The sequence below is a fragment of the Neophocaena asiaeorientalis genome, unplaced genomic scaffold (genome assembly GCF_003031525.2).
Source record: "Neophocaena asiaeorientalis asiaeorientalis breed wild unplaced genomic scaffold, Neophocaena_asiaeorientalis_V1.1 scaffold87, whole genome shotgun sequence".
In the NCBI taxonomy this organism is placed as follows: Eukaryota; Metazoa; Chordata; class Mammalia; order Artiodactyla; family Phocoenidae; genus Neophocaena; species Neophocaena asiaeorientalis.
The window spans coordinates 3,259,348-3,274,313 of NW_020175432.1; the positions used below are offsets into that span (position 1 = coordinate 3,259,348).

General features: G+C 58.6%; 2 protein-coding genes across 4 annotated transcripts; one reads left to right on the forward strand and one right to left on the reverse strand.

The window, feature by feature from the left end:
• Positions 1-100: 100 nt before the first annotated feature.
• DDX49 (DEAD-box helicase 49) lies at positions 101-7,202 on the forward strand. Its single transcript, XM_024767683.1, has 13 exons — positions 101-265; positions 1,138-1,261; positions 1,880-1,965; positions 2,054-2,175; positions 2,517-2,704; positions 2,848-2,988; positions 3,730-3,805; positions 4,109-4,185; positions 4,362-4,459; positions 5,549-5,623; positions 6,271-6,359; positions 6,457-6,528; positions 6,620-7,202. Exons 1-13 carry the CDS (start codon positions 151-153, stop codon positions 6,806-6,808), a joined length of 1,452 nt encoding a protein of 483 aa, XP_024623451.1. The 5' UTR covers positions 101-150; the 3' UTR covers positions 6,809-7,202.
• A 549-nt stretch (positions 7,203-7,751) lies between these two features.
• Positions 7,752-14,960, reverse strand: HOMER3 (homer scaffold protein 3). 3 transcript variants are annotated; one of them, XM_024767629.1, is made up of 11 exons: positions 14,211-14,960; positions 13,805-13,842; positions 13,253-13,334; positions 13,009-13,165; positions 12,625-12,756; positions 11,526-11,633; positions 10,375-10,496; positions 9,704-9,860; positions 9,260-9,373; positions 9,064-9,150; positions 7,752-8,219 (listed from the first exon to the last, which is right to left on the reverse strand). In XM_024767629.1, the coding sequence occupies exons 3-11, from the start codon at positions 13,264-13,266 to the stop codon at positions 8,028-8,030; spliced, it is 1,083 nt and encodes a 360-aa protein (XP_024623397.1). In that variant the 5' UTR covers positions 13,267-13,334; positions 13,805-13,842; positions 14,211-14,960; the 3' UTR covers positions 7,752-8,027. The 3 variants fall into 3 exon arrangements, with proteins under 3 accessions (XP_024623397.1, XP_024623398.1, XP_024623396.1); XM_024767630.1 differs by lacking the exon at positions 13,805-13,842; XM_024767628.1 differs by lacking the exon at positions 13,805-13,842 and having other exon boundaries at positions 14,895-14,944.
• Between the last annotated feature and the right edge of the window lie 6 nt (positions 14,961-14,966).

Sequence of the window (14,966 nt, forward strand, 5' to 3'; positions counted from 1 at the left end):
ATCCTGAGAGCCAACGGGATTCGGGGAAGAGTGGCAGAGGGTGGGACCAGGCAGGAGGCAGATCCAATAAACTGGAACGCTTTCCTGACGTCATCAACACGCACCGGAAGTACGGCTCACACTGGTGCTTACACTGGGCTGGCGGCGAGGATGGCTGGCTTTGCGGAGCTTGGGCTGTCATCCTGGCTCGTGGAACAATGTCGGCAGCTGGGTTTGAAGCAGCCCACGCCCGTGCAGCTCGGCTGCATTCCCGCCATCCTGGAAGGTGAGTATGGCTAGGCCTCTTCTCCAGGAGGCGTCCCCGCTCCTGTCACCTCACTTTGCCTTCTCGCAGCTTTTGCCCACGCCGGCCCCGTGAGGCGAAGGGCAGTCTTGGCCCTTACGGGCGATCCTGGGTTCCGGAGGCAGACTAGGCAGCGTCGGCGTTTAGGGTGTACGGCTGACTCGCTGTGTGCCCGCACCCAAGTGATGTAATCTCTGAAACTTTTATAGCCTCAGAGCACTGGGAGGGTTTGATGTAAAACTAATAGTCTTGGGAAAATTCGGTAGAGCTTGGATTACTATCTCCATTTTACAAATGGAAACTGAGGTTGTCAAGATTACTGGTAAATCCACGGCTCTGGTCCCTAGACTGCTCTTCTCCCCACTCCTCTGGTCCAACCCAGTTTTGCCATTAAAGGGACGCCTTCAGGAAGCCTAGGATGTGACAAATTGAGGCATTAAATAAACAAGGATGAAGGAGTCAGTAGGGAGCGTAGGATGCAGATTGCGGGGAGGACATTCTGGGTTTCCCAAGCCCTGATACCCCGGAAGGAGTCAAAACGAGGTCGTGGTTAGTAGCAGGTATCTCAGGTCAGATGGATGTGGGTTCCAGTCCAGCCTGATACTCACTGTCTGTGTATCCTGGGAAAATCTTTGACACTTTGTTTCCCCTTATGTTAAATGGGGATTATAATGGCTTCGCCCTTCTAAATTGTGTCAGTTGCTCTAAATGGAAAGTTGTCAGAATGCCTGGAACGGGAAGGGCACAGGCCAGTACTGAGCATACAGTAATTGCTCATTAAATGTTAGCTACTGTAAACTGTGCCCGATACAACACCTGTCTACACCTGTGACACTGCTTTGCCCTCTGCCCAGGTCGGGACTGCCTGGGCTGTGCCAAGACAGGCAGTGGCAAGACAGCAGCGTTTGTCCTGCCCATCTTGCAGAAGCTGTCTGAGGATCCCTATGGCATCTTCTGCCTCGTCCTAACACCCACCAGGTGAGCGCCCCAAAGGCCTCGTGGGTGAGTTAACCAGCTGTGTTCTCTTGGGCAAGCGCCTTTACCTCTCTGAGCGCACTTTCCATGTGTGCAAGGTGGGGACAGAAATTATGCCCACCTCTTAGAGGTGCTGAAGAATTAACAAGACAGTGTGTGAAAAGTTCTGAGCACAGGGCTTGACTCAAGGGCACGCAGGAAGGCCGGGAAGTAGGGACACGGGCGGAGAAAAGGCCTGGGCGGAGCTGGGGCTGGGGGCAGAGAGGAGAGGACTTGGACACTGACCAGCCCTGGGGGAGGGGGGACTGACACTTGGGTCTCAGGCTTTGATGACTGTGGTGTTGAGGCCATTGCTGAGGACGTGGGAAGAAGAAAGGCCAGTGTGGGTAGGACTGGCAGGGAACAAGCCATGGGCTGTTTGGGGATCCAGCCTAGTGAGAGGGTAGGGGCCACAAGGGGCCTCCAACACTCAGTATCAGAACCTTTGTCCAAAGGGGACTGGGAGCCTCGGAGGGTGTGTGAACAGGAGAGGTCCAGGCAGGAGGCCATAGGGTGGAGATGGGAATGAGAGGCAAGCACAAAACCGCTATCTGACCCAGGCTGGCCCCTTCATGCCCACAGGGAGCTGGCCTACCAGATCGCAGAGCAGTTCCGGGTCCTGGGGAAGCCTCTGGGCTTGAAAGACTGCATCGTTGTCGGCGGCATGGGTATGGGGGGCCCAGGGAGGCTCTGGGCATGGACCCTCTGCAGCCTCAGACCATCCACCCAGCCCCACCTCTCGCCCTCCACCCACAGACATGGTGGCCCAGGCCTTGGAGCTCTCCCGGAAACCACATGTGGTCATCGCCACACCAGGGCGCCTGGCTGACCACCTCCGCAGCTCCAATACCTTCAGCATAAAGAAGATTCGCTTCCTGGTAAGTCAGCCTGGGGCCCTGATACATCCATGTGGGAAATGTGTGTCCCACAGGCCATCCAGTACCACGTTGGGAGTGGTGATAAGAACAGCTCAGGAACCAACAAAAGGGGGCCTGTATTAGTAAAGATAGTTGGGGGCTGGGCCTCTCTGAGGAGGTGACATTGGAGCTGAGATGGGTGAGGGAGAAGGCCTCCAAGACCTAGAGGGAGAGTGCTCTAGGGCCCACATCTTAGACCAGGAAGGAGGCACATGGGGAAGGTGGGTCGAGCCCAGGCATGTAGTCAGGACTTGGACAGCACCCTCACCCCAGATCCCTACCTCCTGCTGCCGGCACTACAGGTGATGGATGAGGCGGACCGGCTGTTGGAGCAGGGCTGCACTGACTTCACCGTGGACTTGGAGGCCATCCTGGCGGCTGTGCCGGCCCGCAGGCAGACGCTGCTCTTCAGTGCCACGCTGACCGACACGCTGAGGGAGCTGCAGGGCCTGGCCACCAACCAGCCCTTCTTCTGGGAGGCTCAGGCCCCGTGAGTCCATAGCCACGCTCCTGGGGGAGCAGGGCAGGCGGGAGTCCAAGTGGGGGTCACACGCAACAGAGGTTACTACCCATGGGCAGGGTGGGCTATTGGCCTCATTCAACAGAAGGGGAAACAGGCCCGCCTGTCCCCAGTGTGCGTACAGTAGAACAGCTGGACCAGCGCTACCTGCTAGTGCCTGAGAAGGTCAAGGATGCCTACCTGGTCCACCTGATCCAGAAATTCCAAGACGAGCACGAGGACTGGTCCATCATCATCTTCACCAACACATGCAAGTGAGTGTGGGCAGGCCTGCCTCTCCCGTCCCTGGGCGCCCCTCCCATAGCCCCTCACGGAGGCCTGAGAGGTGGCCCAAGGCTGGAGGTATGAGGCATACAGGTGGTCTTGGCACTCCGGGGCCTCTGCTCAGACCAGCAGTTTCAGAGGGTGCACTCAAGGGGGCTCAGAGAGGTCAAGCAGTTTGCCAAGGTCACCCCTCCTGAAGGGAGAGCCAGGATTTGGGGTTCCTCAGACCTGCCTTTAACCGGAAGGGCTGAGGGCCTCAGGCTCTCTCCAGGAGACCCCTGCAGCAGCTGAGAAGGCCCTGGAGCAGCCTATTCGCTGTGGTCTCAGGATATCAATGAGGCCCAGCACATCAGCACCAACACCTGGGGCTGTCCTCTCCGCAGACCCAGGGATTTCAGAATCCTTTGAGGTGTTTAGGGAGAGCGTCAAGGAGCTGTAGAGTAGCCTAGTCTGAGCCAGCGTAGAAGGGCAGTCCACAGCACGTGGAGGAGACCTCCTGACTGCTGCCCCCCGAGAATTTCTTGGCCACCAGAAGAGAAAAGTCTGGGTGTAGGACCCACTCTTGTTGGCCTCGGCCAGGGGAGGGGTCAGTGGGCAGGACACTGCACCCCGGCTTCTCCTTCCCCAGCTGTGCAGGGACACCTCCTTGGGGACTCGGGGGGTGGGAGGGCCAGGAGCGCCTTTCGAGGACCCTGGCGCTAGATGGGCTGACAGCACATCCTTCCTGCCAGGACCTGTCAGATTCTGTGTATGATGCTACGCAGATTCAGCTTCCCCACCGTGGCTCTGCATTCCATGATGAAACAGGTGAGGCACTGGGCGGCCCACAGATCCCCTCACCCGCCAGCCTTGCCCTGGGGACTTCTCCCAGCCTCAGGGCTTTTGCCCAGGCCCTTTCCTCTGCCTGGAACACTCTTCCTGCCACCTGTCTGCCCCAGTCCGGCCTCCTCAAGGTCATCTCCCTCACTGGACTGTGAGCCACTTGAGGGCGGAGACTGTCCTGGCCTCTGCCCTGTCCCCAGGCCTCACACAGTAAGCGCTCAAACGTTTGTTGAGATGCTACCTCACACCCCGCCCCCCACCCCCAATTCTCTCCCCAATCCGGCACAGAAAGAACGCTTTGCTGCCCTGTCCAAGTTCAAGTCCAGCATCTACCGGATCCTGATCGCGACAGATGTTGCCTCCCGGTGAGCAGCTCCAGGGTACTCCCTTCCCCATGACGCCCCCCACAAAAGGGCCAGAGGGAGGGACTGACTTCAGGCGTGGGTCAGGCAGCCTCAGCTTCACTGCTGAGTGACCTTGGGTGAGTCCCAACCTCAGTTTCCCCACGTGGACAGAGGTGCTGACCGACCTCTCTCTCCAGGGGCCTGGACATTCCCACGGTACAGGTGGTCATCAACCACAACACCCCCGGGCTCCCGAAGATCTATATCCACCGAGTCGGCCGGACAGCCCGTGCAGGTGAGCAGACAGGGCGGGAAAGCCTTTGGCACCCGCCCTTCCTGCCTGCCCACACCACGAGGAGCCAGAGTCACAAGCTGGTGGGACACAGGAGGGCTACAGGCCACAGGTGAAAGACACTAGAGGAAGCACTTGCAAGTTGGGGGAATCAGCCTTTCAAAACCGTAGGTGGGGATGCTCTGTCTTCTCACCCCCAGCAGCACTAACAGTGACACGTGCTGTCCCCTGGGGACACAGCACACACTGGCCCCATCCCCACCACTCCCTGTTGCCTCACCCCAGGCCCCTTTACCCGTCAGGGCTGCCAATCCATGCCCAGCAGCAAATAGGTGTACGAGTCCTGGTGGGTATGACGCTGCCCTGTGGGATTTGGCGTCCAAGTTCAACCCCTCGCTGTGACTCTGGCTAGGAGCCAAGGAGGCATCCTTGTGTCTGCTCCCCAGCCCCACCCAGGAAGGGCACGGAGTCCAGGAGATTTTCTCACACCTGGAGTGGGCAGAGATATGGTTTCTGGGGCCAGACTGGGCCTGGCCCTTCTCTCCTGCCCTGTGGCCTCAGGAAGGTCACATCAGCTCTCTGGGCCCCCACTGCCTAATCCAACAATGGGTAATAAGAAGGTGACACCTGTTTGGGGCTGCTCCGAGGGCCATGGGCCTGGCCAGCTGCCAGTGCTGTTCCAGCACTAGTCACTGTCACAGGAACGGGGAATGGAGAAAGTGGTGTGCAGAGATCTGAGCTGAAGCCTGTCTGGGCTTATTACTGACGGAACTTGGCCTGGGCTCCCTGGCGGCCACACCGAAATGGGAAATCAGCCACATCACCTGTATAAGGCCAAGCTGGCAGGAGAGCTGCCTCTCCCTGGAGTCCTGCAGCTCCCCTGGGGCAGAACTACCTACTACGCAGAGGTCAGGCAGGGGGTTGAGCCCTGACGCCCTGAGCGTCGTTCATTTCCACTCCCTCACTCACCCACCGAGCTCCTGTTCTGTTCCCCTTGATTGAGAGGAGCCCTGAGCCGCCTGCTGGTCAGGACCTGCTTCTGTCGGCCCTTTGTCTTGGCCTCCAGCACACAGCCTGGGTGTGTCCCCACAGGGCGGCAGGGACAGGCCATCACGCTGGTGACGCAGTATGACATCCACCTGGTACACGCCATCGAGGAGCAGATCAGTGAGTGGAGGGGCAGAGGAGGAGAGGGGAGGGGAGGCGGGTGCTTCTGGGTGAGATGCCACTCAACCCTATCAGACACCCGCTAGCCTGCTCACATGAGCAGGCTTAAGCTGCGCTTTCCTTCTTATGCAACCCTCAAAGAAGTTTCTTTTGCCCAGTTATTGAAACAAGCTCTGCAGTGGCCTTCAGCAGCTGAAAGCCACATCTGGTGGGAAGGGACTTTGGTGGTTTCTCAGACCAGAGTGTGTGGGTGGTCCCTGTGGATAAGTCAGAAGCCCCAGGGCTCGGGCCTGGGCATGTTTGAAAAACCCCCTTGGGTGGCTTAATGGGTAGCCAAGACCGAGAACCTCTGGGGCACCTCCGGCCACTGCACAGACTGTCCTAAGATTCAGAAATGTCTTACTTTAAAGGACACTGTTTCCAGGAAAAAAAAAAAATCCGTAGTCAAATTCATAGTATTGCTAACAACAAAAAAAAGAGCAGTCTGTACCTTCCTTGGGTCTGAAATCTTAGATCTTGTCCACCTGATTCTTATCTGCTACGGCCCTGGATGGCCTTGCATGCCCTGCTACACAGGGAACTCACTACATAGTTGAAATCCCTCTCCATGTCATGCCTGCCCCCCTGTGACCCTGCTGTCCCCACAGAGAAGAAGCTGGAGGAGTTCTCGGTGGAGGAACCGGAGGTGCTAGAGATCCTCACACAGGTCAACGTGGTGCGGAGGGAGTGTGAGATTGTGAGTGTCGGGGAAGGGGCTGGTCCTCGGGGCCCAGGGTGCTTCCTGCAAGATGGTGACCCCCAAGGCGGCCTCTCCCTCCCCCACCCCCCTGCAGAAACTGGAGGCAGCCAACTTTGATGAAAAGAAAGAGATTAATAAGCGGAAGCAGATGATCCTGGAGGGGAAGGTGAGGGCTGAGCCGGTGGTGGAGTGGGCATGGGGCACAAGCTTCCCCACGGATGATCAGCTTAGCCACCTTCCGGTCCTCCCCATGCCAGGATCCCGACCTGGAGGCCAAGCGCAAGGCCGAGCTGGCCAAAATCAAGCAGAAGAACCGGCGCTTCAAGGAGAAAGTAGAGCAGGCACTGCAGCGGCAGAAGGCCAGCGGGGCTGGCCGCAGGGGGTGTCCATCCAGGGCCCAGCCTGAGGCCTGCTTGTCCCCAGCACCCGCTCAGGGCCCGGCCTGAGTTCCACACGGCCCCCGTCTGCCCAGCCTGGGACGCCTTCATCCAGCTGAAGGTTGGAGGGTCCTCCCCTCAGGATAATCTCTCCTCCTAGTCTGCCCAGTCCCCCTCAGTGGAGCCCACGGACACCCACGTGCAGTGCGCAGCCCTCCACCCCACCCTGCAGCCCCTGGTGGCCCCTCCTCAGAACCTTGGCCAAGAGGCAGGCTGCAGAGGAGGAAAGAAAGCTATGAGGTTGGGCCCAAGTCCACGTACAGTGACCCCAGCCCAGGGTCACCCTGGGGGTGCCGTGGGGCCCCAGAGCGAAGGTGTGTCGCTTGCAGGAGATGCTCAATAAATGAGTCTTTTTTGACTTCCCCAGTCTGACTCTCGGGGAGCAGGGGCAGAGGGGGGAGGGTATGACTGCCTATACTTCTCAAGTCTCCCAGAACACCACTTACCACCCCCCCCACCCCCCAGGTCTCCTTTCCTGTGGGGCCAGGCCCAAAGCTTTGAACTGCAGTGCTGACCATTCCAGCCGAGTGACCTTGGGTTGGTGAAGCCCCCTTATATGGGCCTTGGTTTCTTCATCTGGAAAATGGGCATAGCAACTGCTCTTCTCTGCAAATGCAGATGTTTTGGTGAGATTCCTCCCATGCCCAGTGAACACAGCCATGGGCTAGGACCTTCCCCTCCTGCCCACCTGCTTGTATTTGGGGTTTGTGGCCAGAGTGAAGTGGTGGGAGGAGTCCTTAACCAGGGTCCACCTTAGTCCAAACTGGTCCAGACAACATGGGCAGAGCCCAAGAAGATGGGGCAGCAGAGCCATGTGGCCTGGGCACGCCCCTGAGGCTTTCTGAGCCTCCCTCTCATCTCTGAGTGGCTTACCAAACCCTACACAGACCGAGGGCAGCGGGTCCAGTGACGGCGACCAGGTACCTGGCTACTCACACACCACACACACAGCCACGCTTAGAAATGTAATTTGGGCACCAGCACATGCCCTGGGGAGTCTAGAAATTCTACACGATGAAGAGCTCAAAAACAGCCCGTGAGCTGTGAACAGCCAGGGCCGGCTGGAGTACTGTGGACAGGCCCTCCCCAGGCTGAGTCGGGCCCCAGTCCCTGCCGGGGGAATGGCCCACTGTGCCGCCTGCGGCCTGGCCCGTGCCCCAGGCGGGAATCGTTCATGTAAAACTAGCTCCCGCAGGCCCCTGCTCCCACGTAGACCCAGAGGCCGGACTCAGGGCGTGCCCTCGGCCAGGCGGGCCAGGCCCTCCCGCAGCTCGCTCAGCTCAAACAGCCTGACGTCAAGCAGCTGCGCGGCCCGGCCCACCTCGGCCCGTGCCCGCTCCCGCTCTACCCGTGCCTCCTCCAGGCTGCGCTCCGTTGCCCGCAGCTGGTGCTCCAGCTCCGCGTTTCGGGTCTCCAGTTCCTGCAGGGAGAGGGCAAGCAGGGTTGGGGGCCCCAGCAAGTCTCAAGGGTCCAGCATCTGAATGCTATCCCCACAGCCTCCACTCTGGGCCAAGCCCTCTCTGTCTCCTGGCCTCCTCCCTGCCACCTCTACCCAAGACACTCCCCGGTCCCCTGATTGGAACATCACTGAAATGACCACATTCCTCTTCTGCTCAAGACCCTCGTCACCCATCATGCTGGGAATGAAATCCATACCCCTCCTCGCTCATTCCAACCCAGGCTTGCTGGCTTCCTTGTGGCTCCTTGAACATACTTTCTCCCCACCTCAGGGCCTTTGCATATGCTGTGCACTCTGCCCAGGAAACAACAGGGAGCATTCCCCCAACCTCTCTCTCTTTGGGGGCACCAGCTCCTTTAACTTCTCCCTCCTGCTGGACTCACAGGACGTGCTTGAAGGTTTCTCAGATAAAGTCTACAGTGAGGGCCAGGCCAGCACACCTGGCTACAAATGCAAGCTCCTGACCTCAGGCTGGGAAAGTGTGAGGATTTGATGGGGGCAAGAATGAAGATTCAACAGAGACTCAAAAACTGCTTGTTGACTGAACGGAAGGAGATGAAACATTGCACTAATAACCACGTTTTATAAACCACCCACTGCTTCAGTCCTTCCATGCACCAGGCCATCCAAATCCTTCACAACCTTAGATGTCTTCCTACTCCATTTATAGGTGAAGAAACTGAAACTCAGGGAGGCACATAGCTGCCCAGAACCCACCAGGTAGGGAAGATGCCAGGTCTGTCCTATATCACAGGCTGGCTGCCCTGGGTGGTCACCCCACCCGCCTCACAGCAACCGCACACACCTGCACCTTCTGCTGTGTCTCCTCACGCTCGGCGCTGTCTGGGGCCTCACGGGGACCACCAGTCTGGCTCTTCAGCGTCTGGATCTCCTAATGGAGAAGTTCCCAGAATCCATTCTGAGAGTCCTGGCTCCCCCATGGGAGATCAGGGAAGGCAGGGCCCAAGGAAACACAAACGCATACAGACACGCTCACACACCTGGTCCTTAGTTTGCACTAGTGCCTCCAGCTGCTCCAGCGACTGGCCCGGTCCCTCCTTCTCACTGACTGCGGGTGGCTCGGCGGTGGCAGCCTGGGCCTCCAGCTCAGCCACCTGTGCAGACAGGAAGGTCAGCCCCTGACGCCCCAGCCAGTACTCTCCTGATCCCTGGGGAATATGCCTGACCAGCCAAGCCCATGACTGGGCACTAACCCCTTCTGGTTGGGGCCACCACCCCGCCTCTGGCAGGTAGGTCTTTAGGGTCTGACAACCCTCTGAGGCTGACATTATTTCAGACCCATACTACAGAACAAGAAACTAAGGCTCAGGGAAGTGATTTGCCAAGATCACACAGCCAGCCAGGGAACCCGGGACAGATAGGAGGCCGGGGCTTCACAATCGTCCGGGCCACTTGGGGTCTCTGGGAGGGAGGGTCTTCCTCACCCGCTGTCGCAGCCTCTCGGCCTCTGCGCGCTGGGCCTCCAGCTGCTGCCTCCACTGGGCGGCGGCGGCGTTGGCCTCTCGCAGGGCGCCCGCCAACTTGTTGTTACTGTCCTGAAGCGCGAAGAACTCGGCCTCCCACTGCACCTCGCCCACCGAGCTGCGGGGACGCTGGAGTCGGCAGAGGGCAGGGCGGGGCCTCACTAGGCCTGAGGCAGGGTGAGGGAGGTGCTGGGCTGGGGGCGGGGTTATGGTTGGGGCCAAGGTACCTCGGGACTAGGGGGTGGGGACGTCCCGGGGAGGCGGAGTCTTGTCGGGGGTGGGGTCAAAGGAGGCGCTTTGGTGTCAGTTCAGTGAGACACAGTCGGAAGGCCAAGCAGGATCAGCCCAGGGGATGTGGACAGAACAAAGTGGGTGGGGAGGCACCCGTGGGTTTAGAATTAGCCGGGGGAGATGTGGACAGGCCAGGGTTAGCCCCGAGTAATGGATGAGGCAGGAGCGGGGTCGGCTCTGGAAGGGGCATAATCTGGGTGTCTCCTCTCCTACCACGGGCCTTGGGTCCAGTGTCAGATCCCGCCGCTTGAACAAGCCCCTACAGTTTCTGAGAACTTCCTCTCCCCTCTTCCCCAGCCCTTCGTCTTGCCACGCCCCTGTGCCCCGCCCTACCCCCTCACCCCTCGGACAGCATCTTTCTGAGCCGCTCGCGCTCAGCGGGGCCGGGAGCGTCCGCGCTCTGGCTGCGGAATAGCTTCTCGTCGCCGGGGCCGTTGGAGCTGACGAGGGGGCTCGGGGGCACCTAAGAGCATGGGCAGAAGTGAGGGCACAGTGAGGCATGATGCTACGTGGGTCGTGACTGAGGGCAGGAGGTCCTTCCCAGCACTGGGATCTGACTGCTCCTTTCCCCTCCTCACCCACCACCAATGGCTCCCGATGGCCCCTCTCTGGGCCCTGCCCCCCACCTTGCCTGCTGGGCTCTCACCAACCCCCAGAAGCAAACCTGATGCAGGCTAGCCTAAACCCCGGGAGATACTCATAATCTGCAAAGCGGGGAGCAATCTGAAACCTCCATGCTGTTCCCTCAGAGCAATGACCTTCCCTGGGGCCAAATTTCAACATCCATTTAAAATTCCTACAGGAAACGCACTCCATCAGGCTAAATTCATTATGAATCCACCTGCTGCCTGGACCAACCTACTTTTTCATCTCCTTAATCCCTGTGCCCAGCCCTGGGCCTGGCACACAGTATGTGGTCAATAAATGATGCTGAGGGACTTCCCTGGTGGTCCAGCGGGTGGGACTCCGTGCTCCCAATGCAGGGGGCCCGGGTTTGATCCCTGGTCAGGGAATAGATCCTGCATGCGTGCCACAACTAAGAGTCTGCATGCCGCAACTAAGAAGCCCGCATGCCGCAACAAAGATCCCACGAGCCGCAACAAAGATCCCACGAGCCGCAACTAAGACCCGGTGCCGCCAAAATACATACGTAAAATAAATAATAAATATTTAAACTAAATAAGTAAATGATACGAATAAGTTAGTGGGGGAAAACACCCAGGGACAGTTTTTTACTCTGCCGCTCTACTTAGCCATTTCAACTCCCACATTTCAACTCTGCCCTGTGAGCTGGTTTTCTGGCCTCCCTTGATCTAACATTTGGACAGCCTATGACACGCTCCCATGGCACCCACAGCCCTCTTCCATGGTCCTTGCCATGGATCTAGTTTTACATCATCTGTGAGCATTTGGTCCTGGGAACCGGCACAGCACCTAGACCCCCCCCAATATCAGTTGAGCTCCTGGCACGCATGGGACAGGGAGTGCTGACCTGGTGGGCAGTGAGCCCCAGGGCTGGACTGGTGAGCTCTCCCCCATCCTGAGATTTCTCCCGTGCCAGCCTCGCTGCTTCCTTCACTTCCTGGAACTTCTCAGCAAACTGAGGAATGGGGGGTAGGAACAGACAGTCAACAAACCCCCAGCCCCCTCTCCCAGGGTCCCACCACATTAGCTCCACCCAGTAGCACCTCTGTCGCTTTGGAAGGAACTTTAGAATTGAGTGCATCCCCTCCTCTCATGAACTGGAAGAGTGGGAAGTAGGCTTGGAAAACGATGCCCAGTGAGCAGAGTGGGTATCAGGATGGGCGGGGAATGTTCATGGAGGTGTATCACATTGAGCCACCTTGAGAAAGGGGCCCCCTTTCCCTCTCAGTCAGGCTTATTTCAGCAAGGAGAGCCTCAGGTGGGTGCTAATCTGTCTTTCATTTCCAGCTAGGGTAGGATACACTTTTTTTTTTTTCATTTTAAAATAAATTTCCTCAGCTTGAAAGTAATTTTTTAAAGAAACATATTTACAGACAGACAGCCACTTGATTTGTGCAAAGGGGCCAGTGCAATTCATTGGGGGTTGGGGGGGGGTAGGTGTTTTTTTCAAAAAATGGCCCAAGAGCAACTGAATACTCATGTGGGAAAAAAACACTCCTACTTTAAACCTCCGGTAGAAATTAATTCAATGATCTAAATTTGAAAGGAAAACTAATGCTTCTAGAAGAAAAGCATCACGAACTCAATAGGATTCAGAGAGCACGAACCATACAGGGAAACAATGGATAGGACAATACTGAACTCTAGAAACAGCAGAGGGTGGAGGAAGGCGATAAAGAAGGTAATGCCAGCGGTGCGGGGAAGCACCCAGCCCATCCTAGGCACCCAGAGAGGGACAGGGTGTGTCCGAAATCAGAGCAGGTGGCCAACAGAGCTGGAATGTGAACCAGAAAATTGGGAAGGAGCTACTGGCTTGTCCAATTCTGTAGGCCCATTCTGCAGCTGGGAAGATGGAGGCCCAGCATCTGTCCAGGGTCCCCCAGTACACCCAAGAGAAGACCCAGCCCCAGCCCCATTCCTCCCATCATGTATCCCTGCAGGCCCACCTGAGTCAGATGTTGCTCAGAAGCAAAGCCAAGGCCATAGACGGTGTTGGCGCGACTGTCTGCCCACTGCCCGAACTTCTGGGACGTTTTGGTAAATGTCATGTTGGGGGTGACAGTGCTGTTGATGATGGCCTGGGGAAGGCGGTGGGGAGAAAAGTTCCCGGGTGATGGGACTGGTAATAATGAATGTGAAACCCCCAGGGATATAGCTTTGTATTAGCACCTCAGAAGTCCTTGGTCTGAGCCATTTCAGGAGGAAGACTGAGACCCAGAAAGACTCAGGGTACTCCCCCGGCCCCCAAGGCACACAGCAAGGAAGCGACTGAACGGGGCTTGTCCCTAGGATCCTTGGCACCTGCCACCCCACCCAAGCCCCACCAGGACCTTGGCACCCCCAAGGCTGATGATTCGGTAGACGTTGCGGGTGGCATCGTAAAAGTAGGAGACAGTGAGTGCGTGTTTGCCCGCAGGGATCCAGTTCCGCTTGGTGGCCGGGTCGATCTGGAACACGTGCGCCCGTGTGCTGAAGATGGGCTGCTCCCTGCATGGGGAGAGGGTGTTCAGCGGGGGCCAGGAACCGGCCCCCCAGCAGACTCAAGGCCAAGCTTTGGTAGAAACAGGGGCTCACCTGGCTGTGGACATTGGTCAGGCTTGTCTGGGTGGGCTCCAAGGGACAGCCAGGGGGATGGTAGGAACAGCTGGCTTGGCCTCTGGGGGGACAGAAGGTTTGTGAGTGTCTCCCCAGACCAAGCTGTGGGAGGCCAAGCATGTCCAGCCCCAGGACCCACTTCCAAGTACACCATTCATAGAACTTCAATCCAAAAGTGAGGGAATCACTCAGCAAAAAGACCCCAACTCTCTCCATTGGGAGGAAACTCTTGCAACACCCTGGGCAGGAGACGGCCTCTGATAGGAGCCAGGTGGCATCTAACAGCCCAGCATATACCTCACATCTTCCTGGTTACTGGACCCCCAGTGAAGTCTTCTCAATCTCTGGGCTGGGTGGAGGAGGCCAAGGTGGCCAACTCCTGTTCAGTATTTCCTGACACTTTCGTCCATCACTTCTCAAAGCAGGGCCTCCATCAAAAAGTGGGGCATTGACAGGTGCCTACTGGGAGACCCGTCCCCCACTGGACCCACAAAGAGACCCCTCAGCTTCCACTGTAGGGCAGAGGCACACCTTGGAGTCAAAGTCCAAATCCCCAGGGAGCCTCCAGCCTAGTTAAAAAGACAAGATGTAGCTGAACAGGTCTACCATGGTGCCCACCCATCACCACTCAATCCCAGTGCCATGGGGCTGGGCGGGATCCAGGAGGAAGGGAGGCCTGGACTCGGTAGCCTCCGTGGTTAGAGGGGGGAATGCCCCCCCACTCTGTCCTGGGCAGCTTCTGTCCCGGTCACAGGGTCTGAAACCGGAGCCCCTGGGTGGGGGAGGGGCAGAGACTTTGGCCGGGGTTGGGGGTGAGTCCTGGGTCGAGCCAGGGTTCCGGGGCGCAGGGATCCTAGAAACTCAGGCCCCTCCTGCCCGGACGTTCCTGCAGCGGATGTTCCTGCAGCGACTTGCGGCATTGGGAAAAGTTACTCACCAAAAGTCATGTGCCTCGGACGCTGCCGGCCGCGGGGCTCCAAAGGGGAGCCCGACTCCGCCCGGTGTCCGGGATCCACAATCGCGTGCGGGGGCGAAGCCCCACCCCAGGAGCCCCAGTCCAGGGGATCTGATATTCAGTCAGGATCGAGTTCCCAGGGTCAGGACCAGGGTGCCCTATGCGCGCCCCAACTTCGGGAAGTGCCGCCCCCGACCCTGGAACTTCCAGGATCCCTGCGACGCCCCGCCCCACTCCGGGTCCAGAACTTCGGGGACACGTTATCTACCTCCTGCAACCGCAGGTCCGGAGCTTAGGGGATCCTGCGCGCTGTTCCTGACTCCTGAACTTCGGGGACGCCCCTGCCACCCTTCCATCCCCGGGTCCTGAATTTCGGGGTTCCCTCGCGTCGCCCCTCCACCCCAGGTCCGAAACGTCGGAGACATCTTCACAGCCTCCTCCAATGACGGGTCCGGAACTTCGGGAACCGCTCGCACTGTCCCCTCCCCGACCCCGACTCCGGAACTTCGGGGTCCCCGCGCCCTCTCAAGCCCTGGAACTTCGGGGCTCCCCCAGCTGCCCCCAGCCTCCGTATCCGGAACTTCGGGACTCCCAGCGCCCTCTCCCCGGCCCTGGAACTTCGGGGCCCCCCGCGCTCCCAGCGCTGGCTCAGCTGGCCGGGCTCACCCTGCCGGCTCTGCACCCCGCAAGTGTCCGGGCGCTAGGCGGGTGCGGCCCCGCGGCGCCGAGTCCCCGCAG

Bases quoted from the DNA above. Each gene is read 5' to 3' on its own strand.
- DDX49 (XM_024767683.1), top strand. From the start codon at position 151: ATGGCTGGCTTTGCGGAGCTTGGGCTGTCATCCTGGCTCGTGGAACAA. The intron at 2,176-2,516 runs GTAAGTCAGCCT...CCGGCACTACAG, and splicing joins TAAAGAAGATTCGCTTCCTG to GTGATGGATGAGGCGGACCG. The intron at 4,460-5,548 runs GTGAGCAGACAG...GTGTCCCCACAG, and splicing joins CGGCCGGACAGCCCGTGCAG to GGCGGCAGGGACAGGCCATC.
- HOMER3 (XM_024767630.1), bottom strand. The intron at 11,634-12,624 runs GTGGGCCTGCAG...CCCATTCCTCAG, and splicing joins CTGAGCAACATCTGACTCAG to TTTGCTGAGAAGTTCCAGGA. The intron at 9,861-10,374 runs GTGAGGGGGTAG...GCGTCCCCGCAG, and splicing joins AGAAAGATGCTGTCCGAGGG to CTCGGTGGGCGAGGTGCAGT.